Genomic DNA, 23,334 nt, shown 5'->3' on the forward strand with positions numbered 1-23,334 from the left:
GGGGGATTTGGAAAGAAAGAAAAATATGAGTTAAAGAACAGTCTATTTTATCTCACATGATCTAACCTTTGAAATGACACTGCACATTAAGGGTATTTTATACACTCATGTAGAATGCATCCTCGGAAAGAATTTTACATAAATATACCGTGCAAAAATGGAACCAAGCCCAGGCTACTTTGTATTTTTATTATTAATTTACTTGGCTTTTAAGCAACAAGCATTTCCTTATTCTAAGTCCATTTGGCATATTTACCTCCACTCTAAAAATCAAATTATCAAAATAAAAGATTCAACACTAGATGAGTGTTGACAAACAACTAAATCTGCAGTAAAACGGACATCTTTTTAAGATTACAAATAAGACAATGGTCAATGTATAAAATCTACAAAATAATCGAATTATACAGGGAGAATCAGAAGTCTAATAACACTTTCAATCTAAATATTCACCTAATATTAATAACAACCTACCCAAACAAAAGGTGAAAATTAATCTGCATTCTTACATTAGTCTCAAAATTGCACTATGAGTAGATAATTCTGCCTTAGAATTGCATAGCTATTTGCCAAGACTTATCAAAATGCCACTGGAAAAAAAAATGGAAAACAAGAGGGAAGAAATCATTTCTAGATAGAATGTGAGTCACATATTTAATCTGCGTCACAATGAGGTCATTGTTTAACTGGTACTGCAGAGAAAAATAGTACCCAAAGATTAAACTGCAGTATTTTACATCTGTGCACTTTGCTGCATTGTAAGTCGTAACAGTTTTAATCTAAGATAACATTCTCAATTTTCACCTAATGAAATACACCCCAAAATACAACGAATGAGATATGATGCCAGGTCCCAATAATACACCAATGGATCTAAAATATGAGCACTAACTAATCAATCAGTGGAGGAAGAAAATCCCGTAAATTCAATGACCCTAGCAGCATCGCGGAGAATACAGAAAAGCACTGTAGAACGCAATTTAGTTGTGCGCATCAATACTTACATGCACTCTGAAAACTGGTGCTTGAGCCACGTCACAAAAAATTACGTCACAACATATTTTAATATGAAAAATAGTCTACTGTTAATTAGAGTCACGATCCTACTTCCCTATTTTGGCACTACTATTTACATCAGTCAGACGTGATCCTCAGTCAAAAACATTATGTCCTTAAAAAAAAACACAACACTTGGCACGTAACAGGCAGTCGAGAAAGATGTCAGCCCTCCCCCACCCGCCTTTAACCGGTTTTAGCAGCAGAAACACCGAATGGCCCTCCCCACCCGCCCGCCCCTGAAACACAGAGAAGACCCGTGTTGGCTGGTTTCAGCGCAGACACGAAAAGCACGAGCCCCCGGCCCTGCCCACCCCCCGCCCGGCGGCCGGCGGCCTAATCGTCCTTGTCGTCCCGCCAGTCCGGCAGGCCCTCCCGCCACACCACGAACACGAACACAGACAGCACCACATGCAGCCCGACCACGGCCACGATGGTCGCGTAGAAGCCGCTGTCATCAGAGGACAGAAACAGCAGACTCTGGAAAATGAGTAATTTAGAAGAAAAATACAGCCCCACAGGCACTTTAACCATAAGTCCTGCAAAAAGGAGAAAAATCTTGAAAGTGGTCGCCAGGCTGCCGCCTTCAGGTTTGGGTTCAGCGGCATTGCCCGCCGCGTTGGCGGCCCGCTGGGCGGTAGGCGGCGGCCTGTGGGAGCGCGGCATCGCGGCAGTCCTCAGTCCGTCAGTCCGTCTGTCTGTCCGTCGAGGAGTCACAGCTCAGTCCACAGCAACCTGCACGCAACCTCAGCCTGCGACGACTGCGGCAACCGCAGAGCTGCCGCGCCAAGTCACGCCCACAACACGTCTCGCTTCCGGCCGCCCACGTCCACTGCGGCAGGCGCCCCGTGCGCATGCGCGGCTGCTCCAGCACCACGGAACCCTCTAGAACAGCACAGACTCCCCCAGCCCCGCAGAGGAGGGGATCTAAGGTCGCCGCAGGCCCTGGATATACCGCCAGACCTGCGTGAGTTCACAGGCGCCTGAGTGAAGGGCGTTGGCAGGTGGACTACATCGCCTTAATTGAGCATCTATGCCCTGCACTGTTACAGGCCTAAGAACATGGCCACCTCGCTATTCCATTAAAACTGGTAGAGGAGAAACAGTCATCTACTCTTTGTAGAAAATGCATTAGACAAAATAAACAGTGGGCTTTGTGGAGATGCTGGAGGACACCTTGGATAGTGTGCCGATCTCCTTTCCCATTTAAGATTCTTCCTTCCTCCCGCGGTGCGCCGCCAAGGCGCTTATTAGCTGTCATTCAAGTAAGAATTTTTCCTGCAGCTACTGGGAGCACCTGGGAGCAGTAGGGATAGGACCCTGAAGCTGGGAGGTCTGATCTGTATGCGCCAGAGGCTATCTGCAGTGAACTTTGCTCAGGGCTTGAAAGGACAAAAGCCTGTGGAGTGGGCGCTAGGTATACTCCAAAGAGGGCAGAAACCAAGCAACCAGCCAGAGTGGTGCTGGACAGTTCCACTTGGACTATTAGGAGATTAAGAAAAGGTAACAGCAGCTATTCCTACTGCCCAGTGTAGGGTTATTTGTAAACTGCTTGTCACAACTGTTTTTGCCAGATACTTATACAGGGTCGTGATGCAGTGAGGTTAGTAAGGCACTGGTCTCTGGTGCAATATTTAAGGGGATGAAAAAAACAAAAACCCATAGCCAACAAGAAAACTTTTAGAGCAGTATTCTTAAAGATTAAAATCAATGCAAAAATATCATGATGAACAAAACATCAACCTTTTTTTAAAACACAGGATCTGACCCTATATTTGTACAACCCTGTCTCACCCAACTCCAGCCTTGGTCCCTGTAAAACTAGTTACAAAAACATGGCCCAAATCAACAACAAAGACACACAACCCAATTTTTAAACAGGCAAAGGATTTAAACAGACATTTTCCTAAGGACAATAAATGCCAAAAAGCACAAGAAAAAATCCTCAACATCAGCTGCCACTAGGAAAATGCAAATCAAAACCACAATAGTTACCACTTCACACCCACTAGAATGACAATTAAAAAATAGAAAATAAGTGTTGGTGAAGCCTCAGAAAAACTGAAATCCTCATAGCTTGCTAGTGGGAATGTAAAACGGTACAGCCACTAGAGAAAAGAGTTTGGTGGTTTCTCAAAAGTTAAACATAGAATTACACATGGCCTGGCAATTGCCACTCCCAGGTGTATACCAAAAAACAAACAAACCAAACAGGTATTCAAACAAAACCTTTTCACAGCATCACTAATTATAACAGCCAGAGGTGAAAACAGCCCAAATGCCCAGGCAACTAACACCATTGTCAGACATGACCCCTTCTGGTGTGGTCAACCTTAGAGGAGATCCTTTCAAAACCTGAGTGGAGAGTTTCAAACCTGAGCAGTCGGTCCCTGTCACTGAGGAAAAGACCACAGATAAATTCCACTAGTCTAAGGCCTCCCTGGCCTTAAAACATCATTTCCTCAGACAATCTTGTTATTCTATTAAGCAATGGAGCTCCTTGCCCATCTCTCCAAAGACCCAAGTCAGGGTCTGTACTGAAGCTTAGACATGGAGAACCATTCTCCATCGGGCACTGGCTTACATGTTAGCACCAAGAAGACAGGGAAGGCAGCATCTCAGCCAGTGAGACCTGGCCTGATGGGACAATCTGCAGAATCTTTGACTTCAAACTCTCATTGGTCTATTTTGTCCATCAGTGACCACAAAGAAGAAGAAAAGGATAAGGACGGCAGCGGTGAATGTGCTTTGACAAGTAAAATAGGCACTGAGATGCACTCACAAGCAAACATAGCAATAGATTATCTAAGAAAGAATTGCAAAACAAAAATTCTTGCAATGTATCTAAGATAGAGAAGCAGAGACTCAAAAAACAAATTGGAAATTAGGAGACTTAGCCAGAGGCTCACAACTGAAGAGTTAGAGCAAAGAAATATCTTAAAACAAAGAATTAAGAATTAGAACAAGAAACAAAAAAGGAAATAAAAGGCAAACTCAGCAGAAAGCTCAGGCTGAGACCCATAGTGGCAGAGCTACATGCACAAAGAATTTTGGTGTTTAATGACCAAGTAGAGGTCACTCATTCCTCAGTATGACCACCAGATACACAAAAACCCTGGGCCAAGTTAAGACCTACAGACAAAACAATAAGTATAGAACTAAACAAACTCAGATGCACAGAAAAGGGAGCACACAAGGGTTTCATCATCCATCATGAAATGTGAGACTATTTGGAAAGAGACATTGATCACCTTTGGGAGTAGCACCACTGATTGAAAACCTGAAAATGCACCAGAAATGGAAAGCATAACTTCCTTTAAAGGAAAAGTGGGCTCCGCTCTTTGGGAAAGTGTTCCTTACTTGTACAGCTCAAATGGAGCCAAGGAGCAAAGGAAAGGATACAGTGACACTTCCCATCTAATGTGAATGGATGTAAGTTATTCTTCATCAGAAGCTTTAACCAAAGAAGATGAGCAGAAGACAATCACTAGCTCCCTGTTACGAGAAAGTCGAATTTTATAGTGAAGGATTAAAGAAAAACGAGGAGGGCAATTGCTGGGCAATAGAGAGGGGTGGGAGTCAAAACATCAACAACAAAAAAATAGGGGAGAAAGAAGTGTTTCATCAAGTTAATGAAGAAAACTGAAGCACAATTGTATTTCTAAAGTTGGCATTCAGTAGCTAAGAACTATTATGAGATTTAGAAATCTAACTACCCAACAAGGATTTCTTAAAGACCTGAGCCTAGAAGACTAGTCTGTTTCAACATTATTTTCATATAATACAGTACCATTAATTCATGTTGTGACAGTGAGGCCTGTTGCCAGAAGAAGTCTGAGTATTTCCATGTATCTTATTCTTAAATGCAAGAAACTGAATTTTAACAAGTGTACATACTCAAATTTGTTCCCAAACTAAAGCATAGCTAAATACACTTGACATTTTTTAAAACTCCTAACCCAGTATACCAACTTTACAGAACTGGAAATGAAATCAGATGCAGTGTAACCTTACAAAAGGGTAGTCAGCTTTAGAAATAAACCTTTTTGGTCTTTCCCTATTTCACGTATATCCAAAGTAGAAATAAAAAGACTTGTTCTAAGGAAGATGACAATAATCACGATACACTTAAAAAACTGAAGGGCAAAGTTAAAACTCAAGCAAAATATAGGTGTGATATCTGCAATTATTTCTGAATGGGAATTAAAAGTACCCCCTTTTCTTGGTGCTGGATGAAGTTGGACTGCTATTTAAAAAAAAAAACCCAACAGCAAAGGGGGTGGGGAAGGGGAGGGGCATAAAGAAAACCAAATAAAAGGTGACGGAGGACAATTTGACTTTGGGTGACGGGTAGACAACATAATCATGTCAAAATGATCTGGAGATGTTTTCTTTGAATCTATGTACTCTAATTGATCAATGTCACTTCATTAAAATTAACGTCTAAATAAAATTTAAAAAAACCCTCTCAAATAAAAAAAATAAATTAAAAAAAAAAGTAAAACAAAAAGAAAAAAGAAAAAAACCTCTCAAAAAAAAACCCCCAAAAAGCTAAGGTACACGAATCAAAAAATATTTACCAAATGGCTTATAAGAGCACAGAAATTTTCGGCTAAGTTGAGTGCAAGAAAAAACCTCATCTTTTAAGAGCCAGCAAATTGCATTCATACGTGTAGTACTGACTACCAAAGCAAAATAATCCATGAAATTATAAAGTCAGGAAAAGTTTCCCTATGAACCTACAGTCCATAACTTTAAAATGCATTTTAGTATCTGTAAATAATACTTTGCATTCATTTTTCTTTCTAGCTTGCTTTATGCCTTTTATTAAAATTACAATAAATGTAAATAAGACAAAATCTAAATAGAGCCTTTTATTCTCAGAGCTTGGTCTAGAATTTTCTGAAATGTTTCTAATTCATAATCATGAAGTTTATAATTGGACAGTTTCATTTTTAAAAAAGTTAAGCATTAGTTGGCCTATTTATTTTATGAAAGGCCAGGACCACTTTACAACCAACAAAGTAGCTAGCATTATTTCACCTTTTACTGCACTGAGTTATGTGCATTACTGCAGTGAACATATGTAGCTTCTGAGAGGGGAAACCCACGCAGCCAGCTGCAAACCATAGTTTTACAATTGTTTCTTTTTATATCAAACATTGCATTAAAATATTTCTCTTTCATGAGTTTCTTAGTGCCCCCTTAATTGTACTCTGAAGGTGAGTGCCCCTTCAGCTTGCCTTAATACCAGCCCTGCATCTGAACACGGCCATGCACCATGCATCCATGCCTACAGCTTTAAGAACAAGTCGTACATTAATTACAAGAAACTTAACGACATCAGAAAGTTAAGCACAGTAGTTACCAGGACACCATTTCAACTCACCTGGGGTCACAGTCAATGAGGGCCCAGCCCCCATGGAACTTTTCGTCATCAGGCAGCAATAACTTCATGTAACTTTGTAAAAGCTGACTAATGAGTTCCTGGTGACTTCTCTGATTTTCCTTATGCAAAGCTTCATGCTCTTTCTCCTTGTTAAATATGGAATAAAGATCTTCTGTCACTGGAATGCCTTGCATCAAATCTAGAGTAGAGAATGTTAATAATCTGTCATCTTAGTTTACTAATCCATGTTTAAAAAACAGAAGAAAATGAAAAGCTAAAAACATAAGACTCTTTCTTATAAGAAAACATAGGCATAAATCTTTGAGACTTTAGTTTTTTTTTTTTTTTTTGGATAGGACACTAAAATCACAAACAAAAGAAAAAATGGATAAACTGAACATCATTAAAAGTAAAACATTTGTGTTTCAATGGGAAGTAATGTGATAGTGTAAAGACAATCCACTAGAATGGGGAAGGATATATTTACAAATCACCTGGTCAGGGACTTGTATCCAGATTATATAAAGAATTCCTACAATTCAATAAAAAGACAAGCCCATTTTAAAACGGGCAAAGGATCTGAATAGACAAACTAACTTCTTCCTAGTGTGCAGCACATGGCTCAAACTTTAACAAACCATTACAATCCCATTCCCTGTAGCTGTCTGGGACAACGAGGGGACTTCTGGGAGAGATCCACCACCACTGGCCTGCATGGGAAGCAAGAGCCCCGGCTGCTACTGGCCTCTCTGTCTCAACTTTGAAGAGCTCAGCTTGAGGATTAGGATGAAGCTGATGCTATGGATGGCTGAACGGGGGGGGGGCATACCTGAGTCCTCAAGGACATAACTGAGTCACTAGATCAACCAACCAAAGGGACATTTCACTAGATCAACCAACCAAAGGGACATTTCTTATTTTTCCTTTAAGAAGCTGCTAAAATTCATTTTCTAGTCAGCACACACACTACCTATGACAAATGAACCAAACTTCTTTATACCAGACTTCTCAAATTCCTAACTAGTCCATGTCTAGACCCTACTATTTCATGTATGACAAATATCAGGATAAAAAACAAGATTTAAAAAATGTTCTTAGAGCCTGACTAGGCAGTGGCGCAGTGAATAGAACATTGGACTGGGACACGAAGGACCCAGGTTTGAAACACTGAGGTAGCCAGCCTGAGTGCAGGCTAATCTGGTTTGAGCAAGGCTCACCAGCTTGGGCCCAAGGTTGCTAGCTTGAGCAAGGGGTCACTCGGTCTGCTGTAGCCCCCCGGTCAAGGCACATATGAAAAAGTAATCAATGGGAAAAAAAATTAAAAAATTAAAATTAAAAAAAAAAGTAATCAATGAACAACTAAGAAGCACAACAAAGAATTGATGCTTCTCATCTCTTTCCCTTCCTGTCTGTCTGTCCCTATCTGTCCCTCTCTGTCTCTCTGTCCCTGTCACACACAAAAAAATTATTCTTAGAGACCACAGAATAAGGTGCTACATTTAATTCTCACCCAGAACACTCTACATTTATTTTAATCCTATAAAGTAATATTTTAATAAAAATTAAATTTAAAACATGAAAAGGCATGAATTCCAGCCTGACCAGGTGATGGCGGACAGAGCATCAGACTGGGATGCAGAGGACCCAGGTTCGAAACCCTGAGATCGCCAGCATGAACGTGGGCTCATCTGGCTTGAGCACGGGCTCACCAGCTTGAGTGCAGGGTCATGGCTTAAGCATGAGATCATAGGCATGATCCCATGGTCACTGGCTTGAGCCCAAAGGTCGCTGGCTTAAGCCTAAGGTCACTGGCTTGAGCAAGGGGTCACTCGCTCCACTGTAGTCCCCCGGTCAAGGAACATATGAGAGAGCAATCAATGAACAACTAAGGAGCCACAACGAAGAACTGATGCTTCTCATCCCTCTCCCCTCCTGTCTGTCTGTCCCTATCTGTCCCTCTGTCTCTCTGTCTCTGTCAAAAAAAAAAAAAAAAGGCATGAATTCCACTGGGCAATCGACCCTCCACTTGCTCTTCTAAAAAACAATTCAGAATTGGTGCCCTGGCTGGTTGGCTCAGTGCTAGAGCATCAGCACAGCATGTGGATGTCCCAGGTTCGATTCCTAGTCAGGACACACAAGAGAGCAACCATCTGCTTCTCCACCCTTCCCTCTCTTCCTTTTCTCTCTCTCTCTTTCTCTCCTCCTCCCGCAGCCATGGCGCTACTGGAGCAAGTTGGCCTGGGCACTGAGAATGGCACCATGGCCTCGCCTCAGGTGCTAAAATGGCTCCAGCTGCAACAGAGCAAGGGCCCCAGAAGGGCAGAGCATCACCCCCTAGTGGGTTTACTGGGTGGATCCTGGTCAGGCGCATGAGGGAGTCTGTCTCTCGGCCTCCCCACTTCTCACTTAAGAAAAATAACAAAACAGGCCCTGGCCAGTTGGCTCAGTGGTAGAGCGTCAGCCTGGTGTGCAGGAGTCCCAGATTCAATTCCCGGCCAGGGCACCCAGGAGAAGCGCCCATCTGCTTCTCCACCCCTCCCCCTCTCCTTCCTGTCTCTCTCTTCCCCTCCCGCAGCCAAGGCTCCATTGGAGCAAAGTTGGCCCAGGCACTGAGGATGGCTCTATGGCCTCTGCCTCAGGTGCTAGAATGGCTCTGGTTGCAACAGAGCAACGCCCCAGATGGGCAGAGCATCGCCCCCTGGTGGGCGTGCCGGGTGGACCCGGTCAGGCGCATGCGGGAGTCTGTCTGACTGCCTCCCTGTTTCCAACTTCAGAGAAATACAAAAAAGAAAAGAAAAGAAAAATAACAAAACAAAAAAAAATTAAGAATTGGTTAGGGTCCCTGGCTGGGTAGTTCAGTCGGTTGGAATGTTGTCTCAACACGCCAATGTTGTGGGTTCAATCACTGGTCAAGGCACATACAAGAATAAACCAATAATGACATGAATGGGTGGAAAAAAGGATCAATGTTTCTCTCTCTGTCTCTCTCTCCCTCTCTATAAAGGAAAAAAAATCAATAAATTTTTTTTAGAAAAAGTAGTTAGGATAACCTCTAAATCTGATAGCCTAATATCATGTTAAATCACAACAATGAAAAAAAAAAATGATGTATTTGTCCACAGCAAGAACACATGATAAATGTCATAAAGAGAAAGAAAATCCTCTCGTTACATCTCTCAGACTTAAGTAATGGGAAAATAAAGAGATACAGTTTTTCAGTTGATGATGTTTTAGGGTCCCTTATTCCAGTGGTCCCCAACCTTTTCTGGGCCACGGACCGGTATAATGTCAGAAAATATTTTCACAGACCGGCCTTTAGGGTTGGATGGATAAATGTATCACGTGACCAAGGCAAGCGTCAAGAGGGAGTCTTAGACAGATGTAACAGAGGGAATCTGGTCATTTTTAAAAAATAAAACATCGTTTAGACTTAAATATAAATAAAACGAAAATAATGTAAGTTATTTATTCTTTCTCTGCGGATCAGTACCAAATGGCCCACAGACCGGTACCGGTCCGCAGCCCGGGGGTTGGGGACCACTGCCTTATTCCATTCTCCAGGAGCCTCAGCCCTGCTTTCTGTTACATGGACAGCAAACTGAGAAATACGTATGAAAATGAGTTGTTTCTTGTGTTGCTCCAGACTAAGAAATTTGAATTTGATTCATTGGGTAAAATGCTCAATATAGACACACAAGTATATTATAAAACAAGTACTTTATGAACTGTGTTAATAAAGTTGGTTTCTGTAAAACAACCACAGAAGAAATAACAAATTTTAAGGCAAGGCTTTTATGTTCCTTACCTATGACAGCTTGCCTATAAGCATCCTTAAACCGATTCAGGTAATACCTATTTGCTGAGTTAACACCATCTTTCATAACGCCTGCTAACTTCCTTTCTCCTGTCCTTGTAAAGTCACCCTGTCAAGGAAAAAGTCATTTTGATTATTTATTTAAACACAAGAATGTTTCCAAAGTCAATGTGGGCTTTCAATTCAAGAATGGAATTCTTCAGGCTTCTATAATTTCCAAGTAATGTACTTAAATTAAAATACCTATTTCAGCTAGCTCAGCGGTTCTCAACCTGTGGGTTGCGACCCCGGCAGGGGTCGAACGACCAAAACACAGGGGTCGTCATTCGACCCCCGCCGGGGTCGCGACAAACAGGTTGAGAACCGCTGAGCTAGATGGTGCTTTAGGTAAAGCCATTCTCGGAACTCTACAGAATTTCAACAATTTACAGGTCAAAACTTATTACATAATAAAAAACAAAACAGAAGTGTTTCAAGCCTCAATTTGGTACGCTATTGAAAAAACACAAACTTCTGATGTGGAAAAATACGGACAACCCCTTAGAGTTTATTACAATGAGAACTGACGTGTGTGTGTGTGTGTGTGTGTGTGTGTGTGTGTGTGTGTGTCTACAGAGATAACAGGTTTCTGTACCTCACTGTACATTACAATCCCTGTAGAAAGAGCCAATGAGTATTTAAATTCTTTTCTCTTGCTTTTCAAAACAAAGGTGTCAGGGCAAGTCCCTAGAGAAGTAGTGACTTAAACCTAACACAAGTCCCTTTTTTCCCCATCTCAACCCCACTATTTCTATCCAAGGCAATCTCAGTAACAGACTTTGTCTTAACACTAACAATTCTGAAGAAGATATTACCATTTAGTTAAGTCATTCACAGAAAATAGTAATTAAATTAGAATATATTACAGAAGAGAAAGACATGAATGCCGAGTCCAAAGAAGTTTCATATCAAAAGAAAAAATATTTATCTTTTTTCCCCAGATTTATTGAGATATAACTGACAAGTAGCACCATGTAAATTTAGAGTGTACTATGTGATCATTTGATATATGCATATATATTGTGAACTGATTACATTAAGGCTAGTTACCACATTTATCATCTCACATACTTCCCGTGTGTGTGTGTGTGCTGAAAACATTTAAGATCTACTCTCTTAGCAAACTTCAAGTATACTATATTGTTAACTATAGTTAATTGTACATTAGATCCCAAAACTTACTCAGTTTGCACCTTTTGAACAACTGGTAACTACCAATCAACTCTCCATTTCTATAAGTTTGACTTTTTAAGATTCCACACATATATGAGATCATGCAATATTTGTTTCTCTATTTGGCTTATTTCACTTAAACATTATGCCCTCAAAGTTTATTCATGTAGCTGCAAATGGCAGGACTCCCTTTTTCATGGTCAAATAATGTTTCATTACACACACACACACACACACACACACACACACACACATTCATTTTCATTAACCATTCATCTGTCGTTGAACACTTGAATTGCTTCCATGTCTTCACTATAGTGAATAATGCTGCAATGAACATGGGAGCGTCAGTATCTCTTCAAAAGAATGATTTCATTTCCTTCAGAAAGGTACCCATAAATGGGATTGCTGGGTCATATGGTAGTTTGTAGTTTTTTGAGGTACTTCCATACTATTTCCATAACGGCTATGTCAATGTATGTTCCGACCAACAACGTACAAGGGTTATGTACCTTTTCTCCACATCTTTGATAACAACCATTCCAACAGGTATGAAGTGACATCACACTGAAATTTTGATTTGCAATTCCCTGATGATTACTGATGTTGAATACCTTTGTATGTACATGCTAGTCAGTAGTAGATATGCTTTGGAAAAACGTCTGTTTAGGTCCTTTAGCCACTTTTTTAATTAAATTATTTTTGCTATTGAGTTGTATGAGTTCCTTACTTATTGTGAATATTAACTCCTTAACCATACTGCTTGCAAATACTTCTTCTCATTCCACAGGTTTTCTTTTCCTTTTCTTCTTCTCCCTTTTTTTTCTATACAGAAGCTTTTTTTGTCTGATGCAGGAACCCATTTATTTACTTTTAATTGTCTTGCTCATGTTTTTGGAATCATATCCAAAAAAATCAACGCCAAGACCAATGTCACAAAGCATTTTCCCTTTATTTCCTCAAAGAGGTAAATTGTAAAGTTTCAGGTCTTACATTTGTCTTTTTTTAACTTATTTTATTATTTTTTTTTTTTTTTAGCAAGAGAGAGACAGAGAGAGAGAGAGAGAGAGAGAGAAGGAAGGCGAGAGATAAGAAGCCTCATCCGTAGTTGTGACACTTTAGGTGTTCCTTGATTGCTTCTGATTCGTGCCTTGACCTGGGGGCTCCAGCCCAGCCAGTGAGCCCCTGCTTAAGCCAGCAACCTTGGGTTCAAACCAGTGACCACGGGAGTATGTCAATGAGCCTACCCTCAAGCTGGCAACCTCAGGGTTTCAAACCTGCATCCTCAGTGTCCCATGTCAACACTCTATCCCCTGCGCCACCACCTGGTCAGACACATTGAAGTCTTTAATCCATTTTGAGTTAATTTTTTATAAAATGGGGTTCAATTTAATTTTTTTTTTCTTTACAGGGACAGAGAGAGAGAGTCAGAGAGAGGGATAGATAGGGACAGACAGACAGGAACGGAGAGAGATGAAAAGCATCAATCATCAGTTTTTCGTGCAACACCTTAGTTGTTCATTGATTGCTTTCTCATATGTGCCTTGACCGCGGGCCTTCAGCAGACCAAGTAACCCCTTGCTTGAGCCAGCGACCTTGGGTCTAAGCTGGTGAACATTTTTTATTTTGCTCAAGCCAGATGAGCCCGCACTCAAGCTGGCAAGCTCGGGGTCTCGAACCTGGGTCCTCAGCATCCCAGTCTAATGCTTTATTCACTGCACCACCGCCTGGTCAGGCTAATTTTTTTGCATGTGAATATCCCATTTTCCCATCACCATTTATTGAAGAAACTATCCTTTCTCCATTGAATACTTCTGACTCCCTTGTCAAATATTATCACCAGAATTTATTCATCTTATAACAGATTGTACTAGTTGTACAACAGTTGTTATTGACTGTTTATGTAAAGGTTTATTTCTAGGCTCTCAGATCAATTCCATTGGTCCATGTATCTGTTTTTATGCCAATGCCATACTATTTTGATTACTTTAGCTTTGTAGTATTATTTGGAATCAGAAAGTGTTATGCCTCCAGCTTTATTCTTCTTTCTCAGAATTGCTTTGACTATTAGGGGTCTCATGGTTCCATATAAACATTAGAATTGCTTTTTTTCTACTTCTGTGAAATATGACACTAGAACTTCACTGAATCTATAGGTGACCTTAGGTAGTATAAACATTTTAAGAATATTAATTTTTTAAATGGAATTTTTAAAATAAATGGAAAGATATTCCATTTATTTGTGCCTTCTCAATTTCTTTCATCAATGCCTTATGGCTTTCAATATACAAATATTTCACTTTTTTAACTTTCTTCCTAAGTATTTTCATTTTTTTGATGCTATTATAAATGGGATTTTTTTCTTTATATTTTAATCAGATAATTTGTTGTTAGTGTATAGAGGCACAACTGATTTTTGCATGTTGATTTTGTTCTGCAACTTTACTGAATTTATTTATTAGGTCTAACAGTTTTCTGGTGAAGTGTTTTCAGGATATTCTAGATATAATATGTCATCCACAAACAAAGATAAATTCAGTTCTTCCTTTCCAATGTGGATGCTATTTCCCTTTCCTGATTGTTCTGGCTAGAACTTCTAGTGCTATGACAAATAGGAGTAGTGAGTGTGGGCAACCAGCCTAGTTCCTGATCTAAAAGGAAATACTTTCAATTTTTCACTCTTGAGTATGATGTTAGCCGTGAGTTTGTCATATATGGCCTTTATTATGTTGAGGTAGATTCTTCTACACACAATTCTTGAGTTTTTATCATAAAAGAATATTAAATTTTGTCAAATGTTTTTACTGCATCTATTAACATGATTATATGATTTTATCTTTCATTCTATTAATGCAGAATGTCATATTTATAGATTTGCATATGTTAAACCATCCTTGCATCCTAGAGATAAACCCCGTTTGATTATGGTGTGTGACCCTGTTAACTTTGATTTGTTAGTATTTTGTTGAGAATTTTTGCATCCATATTCATCAGAGATATTGGCCTGTAGTTTTATTTACTTGTAGTATTCTCATCTGGCTTTGGTATCTGGGCCTCGTAAAATGAGTTTGAGAGTGTTCCCTCCTCTTCTGTTTTTTCGAAGAATTTGAGAAGTAATAATTCTTTAAATGTTTGGTAGAATTTACCAGTAAAACCATCTGGTCCTGGGCTTTTCTTTGTTAAGAGGTTTTTACTTAATGATTCCATCTTCTTACTCGCTGGTCTGCTCAGATTTTGTTTCTTCATGGTTCAGTCTTGATAGGTTGCGCTGTTTATCTTTTAAATCAGGGGTCCCCCAAACTACGGCCCACGGGCCGCATGCAGCCCCGAGGCCATTTATCTGGCCCCCGCCACACTTCTGGAAGGGGCACCTCTTTCATTGGTGGTCAGTGAGAGGAGCACAGTTCCCATTGAAATACTGGTCAGTTTGTTGATTTAAACTTACTTGTTCTTTATTTTAAATATTGTATTTGTTCCTGTTTTGTTTTTTTACTTTAAAATAAGATATGTGCAGTGTGCATAGGGATTTTGTTCATAGTTTTATTTATAGTCCAGCCCTCCAATGGTCTGAGGGACAGTGAATTGGCCCCCTGTGTAAAAAGTTTGGGGACCCCTGTTCTAAATTGTCTAGTTTATTGCCATATAATTGTTCAGTACAGTCTCATGATCCTATGTATTTCTGTGCTATCAGGTGTAATGTCTCTTTCAGTCCATTTTATTTGAGTCCTCTATTTTTTTTCTTGATTAGCCTACTTTAACAGTTTGTCAATTTTGTTTGTTTCTTCAAAAACAATCAACTCTTAGTTTTGTTAATCTCTTCTTTAATATTCTTTATTTCATATTTCTTCTATAAACTTTATTATGTCCTTCCTTCTACTAACTTTGGGCTTAGTGTTTTCTTTTTCTAGTTCTTAGAGGTGTTAGGTTGTCTGAGTTTTTTCTTTATATAGGCACTTACAGCTATAAACTTTCCTCTTAGAACTGCTTCTGCTGCATCCCATAAGTTTTTGTATGTTGTGCTTCCATTTTCTTTTGTTTCAAGATATTTTTTATTTCTTTTTTGAATTCTTCTTTTATTCTGAATGTTCAGAAGTATTTTTAATTTCCACATATCTGTGACTTTTCCAACTTTCCTTCTATTATTGATTTCTAATTTCATACCACTGATGTAAAAAAAAAACAACAAAAAAAAACAACAACCCTGGTATAACTTTCATCTTCTTGAACTTGTTGAGCTTTGTTTTGTGACCTAACACATGATCTATCCTAGAAAATGTTCCATGTGTGCTTCAGAAGAATGTGTATCCTCCTGTCGAGCGAGAGGTTAAGTGACTTGCTCAAGGTAACACAGCTAGTAAGAGGCAGGATTGGGATACAAATTTAGGAGGCAAATTAACATACTAGGAATCAGATACCATCAACAGACATTGTTTTGTCCGTATAAAGTTTTAAAAAACAAATATTTCATATACAATTCCAGATTTCCAAACTCCTTTGAAAAACTGGAAGATCTAACAACACTGGGCCTCGGTCCCCAAGAGGAAGAAGCAGAACAGCACCCTCCTGAGACAACATATACTTTTCCGTAGGCCAACACAGCCTCACCCTTCCTTTAATCTAATGGACGACCTGCTTGAGTCACATCACCTGGCCCCAGCAAAAATATGAATGTGTGACCCCTGCCTTCACCAAGTATTCCAGAAAGAAGTCAGCTACCACCTAGAGCCCACACACCTTTCTTCCAGAAACAAAGGTGGTCTTAAACCACACTCAGTGTCCCACAGAATGACCCACAAATGCTTGCTGTAGGAATTTACCTTCAGAGCAGCTGTCCCAGCATACTGCCTGCTGATGGAGTCACCGTTGTTGGCCCACATTATCTGATAGATCCGATTGCATTTCACTGGTAGTGGCTGCTCTGGGGGCATCACACCTAATTTCTTCAGCTAAAATAAACAAATTGGTGGATTAATTACATGTAAACCAGCATACCATAACATAAAATATATGCTGCAGAAAGAGGAACTATGTTCATATATTATTTAGGAACCCTTAAATAAAAGAAACAGTGTTTTCAGACTTTTTCCAACTAAAGCACCACTTGAGAGATAATTTTATAAATTGCTAAAGATGAAAAAATGGAATGAAAAATTTATGGGGTTTTGGTATAATTTTTTTTTTTTTCAGAGACAGAGAGTCAGAGAGAGGGATAGACAGAGACAGACAGACAGGAACAAAGAGAGATGAGAAGCATCAATCATCAGTTTTTCATTGTAACACTTTAGTTGTTCATTGATTGCTCTCTCATATGTGCCTTGACCGCGGGCCTTCAGCAGACCGAGTAACCCCTTGCTTGAGCCAGCGACCTTGGGTCCAAGCTGGTGAGCTTTTTGCTCAAGCCAGATGAGCTTGCGCTCAAGCTGGCGACCCTGGGGTGTCGAACCTGGAGCCTCTGCATCCCAGTCTGATGCTCTATCCACTGTGCCACTGCCTGGTCAGACATTGGTATAATTTTTAATGTGCATGCTCATCTTATATTTTGTTTTTGTTTTAAATTTGCCTATGAAGTAAAACTATCAAAAAGAACATTTAAACAACAATAATATTAATATAAATAGTAACAGAGTACAAATTGTCCAATAAATATTAACTCTGGCCCTGGCCGGTTGGCTCAGTGGTACAGCGTCAGCCAGCGTGTGGAAGTCCCAGGTTCAATTCCCAGCAAGGGCACACAGGAGAAGTGCCCATCTGCTTCTCCACCCCTCCTCCTCTCCTTCCTCTCTGTCTCTCTCTTCCCCTCCCGCAGCCAAGGCTCCATCGGAGCAAAGTTGGCCCGGGCACTGAGGATGGCTCCATGGCCTCTGCCTCTGGTGCTAGAATGGCTCCTGTTGCAATGGAGCAACAGCCCAGATGGGCAGAGTATCGCCCCCTGGTGGGCATGCTGGGTGGATCCCGATTGAGCATAAGCAAGAGTCTGTCTCTTTACCTCCCTGCTTCTCACTTCAGAAAAATACAAAAAGAAAAATTAACTGTGCTAGGGCTAGGGTTCCAAGAACTTTTCAATACACTGCTCACAAAAATTAAGGGATATTTTAGCGCTTCATATTCATTTTGAAATATCCCCACATAACAACCTTCTGCAATCAATATGCTTATTACTCCATTTTAAAGATGAGGAGGCAGATATTAGGAGATGTTAAGTCCTTTGCATGTGGTCAACACCTAGTATGTGTAAGAGCCAGGGCTTGAACTCAAACGCCTGACTGCTTCAATGACACATTAAAAGGAACAGACTTAGGCCCTGAACAGTGGCTCAGTGGACAGAGCATTGGCTTGGCGTGTGGAAGTCCCAGGTTCAATTTCCGGTCAGGGTACACAGGAGAACTGATCATCTGCTTCTTCCCTCCTCCGTCCCCCCTCTCTCCCTCTTCCCCTCTTGTAGCCCATGGCTCAACTGGTTCGAGTGTGGCCCAGGGTGCTGAGGATAGCTCTGTTGGAGCAAATCAGCCTCAGGTGCTAAAAATAGCTCAGAACTGGAGCATCAGGCCCAGACAGGGGTTGCCAGGTGGATCCCAGCTGGGGCTCATGCAAGGGTCTGCCTCACTATCTCCCATCCTCTTACCTAGAGGGAAAAAAAAAGGAACTGACTCACATCCTCAAAGAATAGTCACTAGGTTCTATAAAAAAAAATCATATCCTAACAGACTGAACTGTGGTTGGGTTGCATTTTTCAGGGATTTGGCATGGTGATGGGGCCAACTTGGACTTGGTGAACATGTTAAGGACACTACTCTTTTATGGATTCTTGCTGTATTGGCCAAGAGTTTGCTTAAAGGCTTTTAATCACTGTAAAAAAAATAGAAGACTGAATAAAGAAGATGGGACACATATACACCATGGTATACTATTCAGCTAGAAGAAATGATGACATCGGATCACTTACAGCAGAATGGTGGAATCTTGATAACATTATGCAGAGTGAAATAAGTGAATCTGAAAAAAACAAGAACTGCAGGATTCCATACATTGGTGGGACATAAAAGCGAGACTAAGAGACATGGACAGGAGTGTGGTGGTTACGGGGGGTGGGGGGAGGGAAGGAGGGAGGGGGGAGGGGGAGGGGTACAGAGAGAACTGGATAGAGGGTGACAGAGGGCGATCTCTCTTTGGGTGATGGGTATGCAACAGAACTAAATGACAAGATAGCCTGGAAATGTTTTCTTTGAGTATAATTACCCTGATTTATTGATGTCACCCCATTAAAATAAAAATTTATTTATAAAAAAATAAATAAATAAAATAAAATCATAAAAGCATAACTCTAGAAACCATGCTAGGAACTTCCACCTTCAGAATTCGTTACTCAAGTGTTGGAGGGCCAAAAGCTCTAAAAGGGCACATGGGTAATAGACATGGTGACTACAGGAACGTTTCCACTGACTGGGGCATAAAGGCAAAAGGCTGGTTCTGTGGTGCCAAAGGAACCAACAGCCCCAGCAATGGCACTGCTGATAGGAACAGAACACAGGCAAAGAAGGCTTGTTCCTTCTTCCTCCTCCAGCCTCACGACCTTCCTTTAGTGCCCGCTATCGGGCAGGGTCTGACACAGAGCCAGCCTGCCAAACAGAATGAGATGTACAGATCTCACCTCCAAATACAGAAGGGAGGGTTTAGAGATGACGGGGAAAGATAAATGATGTGCCACCCAATAAATTCTAAAATGTTGGGCTTCACATTTAATGTTTATTTTATTGATTTTAGAGAGAGGAAGGGAGGGCATGAGAGAGAAACAGAAATACTGATCTGTTCCTGTATGTGCCCTGACCAGGGATCAAATGGGCACCCTTTGTGCTCCAGGGTGATGTTCTAACCAACTGAGCTATCCAGCCAGGGCAGGCCTCATATTTTTTAAATGAGTACTTAAGAAAATGCCACTTGATTCAAATTATTTCCAGTGAAGGTTGTGCTTTCCAGGTTTTAATGCAACAACGATGTCTGTATGCTATAAATGTCCCAAAGAACAAAGATTTGTTTGTTTACAGTTGGAAAAATTAATAAATATTTACAATCCACAAGACTCCAAATTACCTGCTGTTCCATGACCACTCGTGCGATAGCAGCTTGGACCACGTTGGTGCGATCCAGGCAGTCCATGCAATTAACTCGGAAAATCCCTTCTTGTTTACAAATTACACCAGCTTGGTCAACCCTTTTCAAAAATAGTATGGGATTATTTCACAATATGTAATACTTCAATATGTTTTTCAAAAACCCAATTCTTTGAACCATAAGAATAAGAACAGCAGCACTGACTGCCAGTTTGCTTGGAATACCATGATGTGGCAGGCATTATTGAGTCCTCTGTAGACACTTAAATTATACAATAACTTAACAAGGCAGATATTACTATCCCCATTTGGAAAAGAAAAAAAATTGAGGTGCAGAGTCATTTGCCCCAAGCCATACAACTACCAGGCAGAGCTGACACAACCCAAAGACACGGTTTTCTGCACATTTAAAACCAAAAGGCACTTTAAAACACCATCCTGTCCCTCCTTTTTGACTCCAAGTAGAAATGCATCGAAACTAGCCTAAACAGATCATTCACTCTACCACCCAGTAAGGCAGGGGTTGGGAACCTATGGCTCGCGAGCCAGATGTGGCTCTTTTGATGGCTGAATCTGGCTCGCAGACAAATCTTTAATAAAAAAAATAATGTTAAAAATATAAAACATTCTCATGTATTACAATCTGTTCATTTCCTACCACTCATGTTCATGGTTGCAGGTGGCTGGAGCCAATCACAGCTGTCCTATGGGACAACACCAAATTTTTATTGGATAATGCGTAATGTACACGGGTCGTTGTATGGCTCTCAAGGAATTACATTTTAAAATATGTGGTGTTCATGGCTCTCTCAGCCAAAAAGGTTCCCGACCTCTGCAGTAAGGAGTTGTGCCGCATGCCTTGCTCATCTAATTTCTCTGGATACCTGTAGCCTGAAAGTCCAATCAAAATTTCTTTTTTTTTTTTTTTTAATTTTTTAATTTTTTTACAGAGACAGAGAGAGAGTCAGAGTGAGGGATAGACAGGGACAGACAGGAACAAAGAGATGAGAAGCATCAATCATTAGTTTTTCGTTGCGCATTGTGACACCTTAGTTGTTCATTGATTGCTTTCTCATATGTGCCTTGACCGTAGGGCTACAGCAGACCGAGTAACCCCTTGCTTGAGCCAGTGATCTTGGGTTCAAGCTGGTGGGCTTTTGCTCAAACCAGATGAGCCCACGCTCAAGCTGGCAACCTCAGGGTCTCAAATCTGGGTCCTCTGCATCCCAGTCCAACGCTCTATCCACTGCGGCACCACCTGGTCAGGCAACACTCTTTTTTTAAAAATTGATTTAACAGCCCTGGCTGGTTGGCTCAGTGGTAGAGCGTTGGCCTGGGGTGTGGAAGTCCCAGGTTCAATTTCTGGTCAGGGCACACAGGAGAACTGATCATCTGCTTCTTCCCTCCTCCGTCCCCCTTCTCTCCCTCTTCCCCTCTTGTAGCCCATGGCTCAACTGGTTCAAGCGTGGCCCAGGGTGCTGAGCATAGCTCTGTTGGAGCAAATTAGCCTCAGGTGCTAAAAATAGCTCAGAACTGGAGCATCAGGCCCAGACAGGGCCTGGGCACACAGGAGAAACGCCCATCTGCTTCTCCATCCCTCCCCCTCTCCTTCCTCTCTCTCTTCCCCTCCCGCAGCCAAGGCTCCATTGGAGCAAGGTTGGCCCGGGCGCTGAGGATGGCTCTATGGCCTCTGCTTCAGGTGCTAGAATGGCTCTGGTTGCGGCAAAGCGACACCCCGGATGGGCGGAGCATCACCCTCTGGTGGGCACGCCGGGTGGATCCCGGTCAGGGCGCATGTGGGAGTCTGTCTGACTGCCTCCCCATTTCCAGCTTCAGAAAAATAATAAAAAGGAAAAAAAATTGATTTAACCCTGGCGATTCATACTCTCTTAAAAAGGAGAACAGGAATAAGAAAAACAAATGCTTTCTCAGCTTGCTGCTATTATTTTAATGCTTCATGGCACTAAACAAATACACATGATTTCACAGCCCAAGTGTTATCAAACTGACTCCTTATGAAATAAGGAATACGTACCAGCACCATTTCATGTCAAGAATAATGTCATAAATGGCATCAGTCAGTGTTTGAACATTCTCAAACTTCATGCCTCGGCTAAAATACAAGCCAAAAGAAAGAAAAAAAACTTTAATAATAGTGTTTTTTTTTTTAACTTAAGATGTAATATTTAAGGTAGCTTGGAAAAATTAAATTATTACTTTAATTTCATGACATTAACACTATTATATTTTATATAGGCAATTATATAAATGCTTATACCTAATCCGCATGAAAGAAAAGATACTTAAAAATATACTGAAATGAGGCCCTGACTGGTTGGCTCAGTGGTAGAGCGTCAGCCCAGTGTGTGGAAGTCCCGGGTTCGATTCCTGGCCAGGGCACACAGGAGAAGTACCCATCTGCTTCTCCACCCTCCCCCCTCTCCTTTCTCTCTATCTCTCTTTTCCCCTCCCACAGCCAGGGTTCCATTGGAGCAAAGTTGGCCTGAGTGCTTAGGATGGCTCCATGGCCTCTGCCTCAGGCGCTAGAATGGCTCCAGTTGCAATGGAGCGACGCCCCAGATGGGCAGAGCATCACCCCGTAATGGGCATGCCATATGGATCCTGGTCGGGTGCATGCAGGAGTCTGTCTCTCTTGCCTCCCCACTTCTCACTTCAGAAAAATACAAAAAAAAATGTATATAAATGTATAGGTAGCCAAAGCTCAAAAGCTTCTCTCCCCACCAGATTTTCAATAGTTAGGTAAATTAACCCACATTTGAACAGAATCATGACAATAAACCTGGCTCTCAGAATACACACAAGTTAAAGTTATCATCAAAATAGTTCACTAACTATTGATTTTCCAGAACAAATTCTAGAGAAGTTTATCCATTGGGAAAAAGAGTGCTACTAATAGGTATGAAATGAGCCAGCAGGAGGACTTTTATTAAGGAGGTCTTATTTCTTCTGCCAGGCTCAGGCTCAATCAGAAAGGGAAATCTCCAGAAATTCTGTAGTTGGATGATAAAAGGAAAAATGGATCTCTAAGTCTCCGAGTTGTTTTGGAACATAATGACTATAAGTAATTCAGGGAAAATTGAGTTAAATTTTTAGCCAAAAAATTTCCAAATGAAAATTAAAATAAACAAATCATACTCCTCCTCTTTCCACCAATGAAGAGAAGACGACGATTTTTTTCCCAATAAAGAGAAACGTAGGTCCCTGTGGTAGCATCAACCACAACCATTGGAACTGATCAAAACTCATCTCCGGAAGCCTTCTTACCAGTGCTCATGGAAGTCAAATGAAACATAAGTGAGGAGTGAGTTGTTAAAGAGCAACACCTGCTTTAGGTAAGCATCCCCAATAATTTTCTCTCTTCCTGTCTGGTCAACCAGGTTAACAATAACCTGCAGAGAGTAAGGGGAAAAAAATTCAGTTTAATCAGATGTTATAATCATAAAGTGACTTATTTGGAATTATGTTTTAGAAATATTTTATAGCTCTGCTTATAAATCAATCCACTCAAGCATCAATTTTTTCCTATAAAATTAAATTTTTATTTGTTACATTTAGGTTTATGAGAACTGCTTAAATCAATAGCATTAAAAGCTTTTTTTAATAGGATACATTATACCTTTGCAATAATCAATTAGAATACATAATGAAAACAAGGTCCTTTATAATAGCAAACCTTTTTTTTTGTTTGCAAAACTTTAAACTATCTAGAATACTTTTAAAGGAAACATGCAAGA

General features: G+C 40.7%; 1 protein-coding gene across 2 annotated transcripts in view; it reads right to left on the minus strand.

Moving 5' to 3' along the window:
- The window catches only part of INPP5F (inositol polyphosphate-5-phosphatase F), an 82,714-nt gene that overhangs the window by 6,120 nt on the left and 53,260 nt on the right, over positions 1–23,334 (minus strand). For both annotated transcript variants that reach the window (XM_066354753.1, XM_066354752.1), the window contains exons 10-15: positions 22,865–22,989; positions 21,615–21,692; positions 19,560–19,680; positions 16,289–16,417; positions 10,251–10,368; positions 6,446–6,644 (exon numbers count right to left, since the gene is read on the minus strand). In XM_066354753.1, coding sequence (XP_066210850.1) covers positions 6,446–6,644; positions 10,251–10,368; positions 16,289–16,417; positions 19,560–19,680; positions 21,615–21,692; positions 22,865–22,989 — 770 coding nt within the window. The remainder of the gene's footprint in view (positions 1–6,445; positions 6,645–10,250; positions 10,369–16,288; positions 16,418–19,559; positions 19,681–21,614; positions 21,693–22,864; positions 22,990–23,334) is intronic.

This window comes from Saccopteryx leptura, chromosome 13, assembly GCF_036850995.1.
Source record: "Saccopteryx leptura isolate mSacLep1 chromosome 13, mSacLep1_pri_phased_curated, whole genome shotgun sequence".
Taxonomy (NCBI): Eukaryota; Metazoa; Chordata; class Mammalia; order Chiroptera; family Emballonuridae; genus Saccopteryx; species Saccopteryx leptura.